At 37.0% G+C, this 6000-nt stretch overlaps 1 protein-coding gene across 1 annotated transcript in view; it reads right to left on the bottom strand.

Annotated features, from left to right (window-relative positions):
• Positions 1–261: 261 nt before the first annotated feature.
• The window catches only part of LOC139715254 (acyl-CoA-binding domain-containing protein 6-like), a 44016-nt gene continuing 38277 nt past the window's right edge, over positions 262–6000 (bottom strand). The window contains exon 3 of the mRNA XM_071626836.1: positions 262–3356. Coding sequence (XP_071482937.1) covers positions 3202–3356 — 155 coding nt within the window. The 3' untranslated portion in view covers positions 262–3201. The remainder of the gene's footprint in view (positions 3357–6000) is intronic.

Here is a 6000-nt window from a genome sequence, read left to right as displayed (position 1 = left end):
AGATTGTAACTAATTGAACAACACCATCTACATATCAACGACATGAAGTATGTATGTCTACACGTGTGGCTTTTAGAGGGCAATTCTGTCAAGCTACGGGGAGCGACATTGTTACAAATTTTCTTTATTCTTTTTAAATAAAATTGTCCTCTTCGTTGGGACCCCCCAAAAATGTCAGAAAAAATAAGAGGACAAGAACGATGAATGGTTTAATTTTAGATGCCAACGTGCTATATTTAATAGGATGTAATTTTTTTTGCCCCTTTTTCTTTCTCATTTCGATAGTTCAGTAGGCCTTATTAGATATCCTATCCTCCTGCTTATATCTGCCTGCTTAGAGTTCTTTTTTTTCTTGATCTATAGTGTATGACATTCCAAGGATGAAAACATTTTATATCCCAGCGAATCACCTCGATTTGTGGCTTGTGTTTATAGAATCATTCTCCTCAAAACGGTGCATTTTTTGTGAAATAGAACAGCTGTTTTCATGGATGCATCTTCTTATTCCGAATCCTTAAAGCTACCTTAATAGACAATTATATGATTTTCTGTGAAATTACATTTTGTATACTAAATCAGCATCTATGCAGATGACTACTCCCCCTCCAGATCATGTACAGCCGGGGTGCACTGCAACATTGACCATCTTGTGAAATATTTTCTTGTAAAACTTCATTTCACACCTGGGTATTATTCTGTTGGTTGATCGGAATATCCACATCATTTTATTTCATTTTATTTATTGTAAGCAGGTGTATACCGGTATATGTTTTGCAGAAAAAGAAACAAGGGTGTTTTGGTATTTTCGAAATTAATGTTGAAACATCTTATGGCATGTTTTCTCAATTTTGTTTATTTTTTCACAAACACTCAAATATGCAAACACAATTAAAGATTTTGAATAGTTCAGGGGGTGAGGGAGAGTAATCCCCTAGCAACTCTCCTTTTCCTGGGCTACATGTATAACTCATGGGCTTATTTTACTTGATGTCGAACTTGTGGGCTTTATTTCCTCAGTGTCGAACTTGTGGCTGTATGACTTATGAGCTGTATGACTCATGGGCTGAAACTGTCAAAGGCTAGTGGAAGGGTGACGAAATCATTTCCTTGACTGAACCTGAACAAAATTGCCCATTTAGTCAAAGCACAAAAAAACAACAACAACAACACACACACACACACACACACACACACACAAAGACGAATTGGGAATTTCCATTTCATGCATCTCAAAAAGTTGTTTACTTAACGGAGAAAATCACAGACTTTTTCTTTGCAATAAAAGCACCATTGGTGTAACGAATCAACATGGTTGTGCGAGTTTCACGAAATAACTCCTAGTACTGAGTGTGAAAAAAATGTCAATTTCCACAAATCAATCAAAATTGAGCCTTCACACTCCCACTTCACTTTACTCATGTTCTCAATTGCAGTTGAGGTACAAGCGTAATTTGGTACATTACTTGACTGAAGAAAGGGTGAAAGAAATATATAGCGACAGAAAGTAGGTGAGAAGGTGAATTTGACAATTTTTCTTTGTTTCAGTGGTACTTAAAAGTCATTTACTTTTAGAGTTCACATATTAATATTTTGCTACTTCGTACTTCATTGGAATATCTTGTACCAAGTCTTCAGATGCTTCTGAAAGTTGATCAAATCTTTTCTTTTATTTTTTGGCTGAATGTCAACAGAATGCCCAATTCGACAAAACCTACAAAATGGAGTTAACACACGCCATGACTATCTATTGATGTCCGCAAATACCATTGGCTTGAGTAACAGTATCTGATTAAGAAAAAGTGAAACAAACAGAGATGAAGCAGACAAAAAGACGAATCTGGTGAATTTCCGTTCTATTCATCTAAAAAAGGTATTCATTTACGAAATACTCGTAAAAAAATCACAGACTCGTACTTCTTCGCAATAAAAGCATGACTGAATATGATGGCTGAATGTGAAAATCCATCATGGGGTTTACAAGATGATGAAAAGGTATAAAGTTTACACACACCAGACGCCGGACGATGAATGATCGCAAAGTGAGCTAAAAATTGCATTTGCATGTTGCTGTGTGAAACTGGGAGGACGGATGCGTACATGCAGAAAATCGGTTAGGAAGTGATTTTGGGCAATTTAAAATTTTGATGCCTATGTACGCTTGTCTTGATAGCCTGGCAGATAAGAGCATTGTGCAGGAATATGAGCAGTCAGTTGAACTTCATGCCCAGTGAAAATTATAAAAATGACATTTATTTCAGAAGATATATGATTGATGCTCTGTCAAAATTACAAAATGGCGCCTACACGACATCACACATAACTAATCTCAAATAAAGTAGGATCCAGTGGATATCATCATATCAAATCAACATGCAAAATTTCATGTCAACTGGTCATGTTACTGTTGAGATAGAGCATTCACACCTTTTGCCAGTTCTAAAGTAAAAAAAAAGGGAGGATTTTGACAAACACAATAGGTCAGCGTATCACCTAACAAAAACAACAGGTGATCCATGATGCGTGACATTACCTGTCTTCTCTACCAAGGTCATGAGAGTAAAGTTGTGTATTTCCAAAAAATGTCTCCATATGAATCATAATCAGGCTTGCAAGATTTCAAATTTAATAATAATGATAATAATAATAATAATAATCATCATCATCAGTTCTTAAATGCATAATACCATAGGATAGTCTCTATGCGTGTATACCTGGAAACAAAATCACCCACACATTTCTATGTTTACATAAATACTACAATTATCGAAAAGATGAGCATTCAACACAGATTTGAATTAATTGAAATCTTTACGGTAATTTATCCAATGCTGAGAGGGAGATTGTTCCATAATGATGGTGCCATTTTTCCAAAAGCTGTTTTCACCAAATGTCTTGGATTTTACACATTTCAGAGAGGAGATTCTTTGTAATGTTTTTAATTGTACAGTAATTGATACATTTCAACTATGAATTTAACAAAGTAATACACAACCAACTCTGCAAAACTTGATCTGAATTCATGCATTTTCAATACATAGCTGGGACAGTATTATGAGTAATGCCCACTGTTCTTCTCATGTGACCTGGTGAGAACACAGTCACGTTGGTTTTTGTTAATGTTATGGCATTAAATGTACAAAATCAGCCATGGTACTTCATACAGGAAGGTCAATACGCACAGCAAGCCGGTTTGGCTGTTTTCTAACTGACATCAGATACACTCTCTGTTATAAGTTTGTGAATGTCTTTCTTCAATGTGTTGTCAGTAGGTTTGCAGCCATCCAAGTCCTTTGCATTGACATCTGCTCCACTCTTAACCAGGATATCCACTATAGAGAGATGCTCACAGGTGCATGCTGGAAAGCCAAATGATATTGAATGATAGAATAACTGTATTGCAAAGTATCAATGAATGAATGAAACCTTTACAAATTCAATGAGACATCAAATTATGAAACAACTTCTGAACAAATTGAAAACTTCACCTCTTTGTTGTGAAATGTCCGGTTTATATTCATTTTGGACAAAAAAAAATTCCTTTGAGCAAATATAACTTTGCTCAGTCTATCTGTCAAATCAAGGGATCAAGTTAAGTTTGCTCGTATTACAGTGGGAATGTAAGCAAACACAATATCCCGAAGATCATACCAGTACTTAACAATTAAGGTGGTGTTGGGGTGTTTAAACATCCCCAACCCCTCCACATGACAATCAGGTATTCAGGGGTGTTCAAGCACCCTCCCCAACCGGTTTATATAATAAGTAATAAGCATCTGGAGCAACTAATTTTGAGGAGTGTTTCTTTCTTTTTTTTAACAATAAACACTACATCGCATTATGGCTGAGGATAATATTGTTTCCCTATCCTTCACAGCAGCAAAGCATGCAAAATATCATTCACTGCCATAGAGCAAACAAGGATGATACTATATATCTGTATAACAAAAATGTGTTACATTGTATCACATTCACTTCTGTTCACTTGATTGATCAGTGACTATACATCATGCACCAGATGTGACAGGCAAATGCAATCTTTGTAAGCTGCATAACTTATAGTAGACATTATCTAGCCAATCCATTCTAAACTGCTTACACAGGCAATTTATAATTTGAATCTCATCTCCATCTCCTGGTATACGATTATAAAGAATAGTGTTTGCCAGTATATAGGTTTGCAGAACTGTTTATAGGAATATCCCGCTATCCAATTTATTTCATAAAATGTGCAGATTCAATGCTTAAAGCCAAAGTGAAAGTTGAATTCAAACAAGAATCCAAGACGTTTGAGTGCAAGAAACCTTTTTCATTTGGTACATACATAAGCTATCATGTGTGGGTACTATCAGTAGCACTGGCATAGCCAAGGCGATGGGGCAGTCCCCCCCCAAGATTTGGACCAGCGGATTTGGGAGGAGGAGAAAAAATTGTGTGTATACTGTATGCATGTACATGAAGCGGGTCTCTCCCTTTCAACCTTTCATCAAGTACATTTGTAGGATCATTATTTTTTTTTCTTTCAATATTTCACTAAAATTCTGAATCATTCTGAGTGCACAAGACTTATCACTCATATTCCCGAAAACTCAAAGTTCCCTCATGTACAAGGAGAATATCCCCTTTTAATCAACTCTTTTCTCCCTCAGTTCCCCCAGATCAGTTTTTTTTTTAAATAATTTCCAAAATATTCCACCAGAAATATGCGTGTACGAGATATCTCAATTTCAACCTAAAAAAGGCAACAGCTCCATTGTACAGGAAGGGTGGTGATGACACTCGACCCCCCCCCCCCCGTGCATACAAGTAGACTGTGGCTACACTTTGAACATAAACAGTTTTCCATATATGCCCCAAAATGTGTGCCACCAAAACGTTTAACCTGCATTCAGAAAATTATACAGAATCTCCTTCCACAGCTGCTACACTTGCTCTTCTGATTGACAAATTTCCAGATATTCCCAACAAAAGTGTGTGCCAGACTTGTGAATTTCAGTTCTAAAACTGAAAAAAAAAGCTCTCTTGAATATGAAAGAGGTATCTTGCCACCCTTCCATTGCTTGGTACCCACTATAGACTTAGTACACTTTGGGGAATGACAATTTTCCGAATTATTTCTTTCTATTACCTATTCCACTTTATTGCAATTCTAAAAACGCAAAAGCTCCGTTGAGCGGGAGGGGAATCCCCCTCCCATACCCTCCCCCTAAGCTCTAACTCACTAGACTTTGCACATATACACATGATGCACATTCGGAATAAGAGCTAAATTCTGTGATTTTAACACTTCCCTGAGAAAGCCCTATCTATTTCCATTATTATTTGGCACTGGAAAAAAATCTAAGTATTGCACCAAAAGTTTGCACCAGATCGCTGAATTTCAGGTCTGAAAATGCAGAATCACCTTCGTGTTGGAGGAGAAATGTCCCTTATCTACATCCTCGTGTGCACGCTTTTTCTGTTTGATTGCTGAACAGACAGCGTTCATGATATTCATTGTAAGATCAAGAAGTTTAATTAAATGATAACTTTTTATATAGACAAATTGTTCAATGATAATCTACATCAAAATATATTGCTACCTTAAACAAGTGAGACTCTTTCAAGTCGATAAAACACACAAAAAAATTGCATCAAATTGCACCATTTACAACATCAAAATCCAAAAAGTTCTCACCGTGGGAGGGGGGACACCACCCTCCCACACCCTCCCCCCCCCCACTCGCTCCGCTTGCTCGGGCTCAGTTGCTTCGCTCCCTTGCAGACTACCTGCTCCCCCAAGATCAAATCCTGGCTACGCCGTTGATCAGTAGGCTGGTAAAAGTGAGCAAGTCAGCCTATATATGACAAGTTTTTATTTGAACATATCAATGTGAAAAAGTATACAAACTTGAGCACTCGCTCATTCGGCTTTCTCACAGATTTTTCACTAGTGTTTTCCAGGCTTGAACAAGTAGGCCCTACACAGAAAATAGATGGCGTTACAGTGCACAATATTGCACA

The sequence above is a fragment of the Diadema antillarum genome, unplaced genomic scaffold (genome assembly GCF_040938485.1).
Source record: "Diadema antillarum isolate AM-2024a unplaced genomic scaffold, OU_Dant_1.0 seq00003212_RagTag, whole genome shotgun sequence".
NCBI classification, from domain to species: Eukaryota; Metazoa; Echinodermata; class Echinoidea; order Diadematoida; family Diadematidae; genus Diadema; species Diadema antillarum.
The sequence above is the reverse complement of the archived record's forward strand: the minus strand, read 5'-3'. Positions and strand labels throughout refer to the sequence as shown.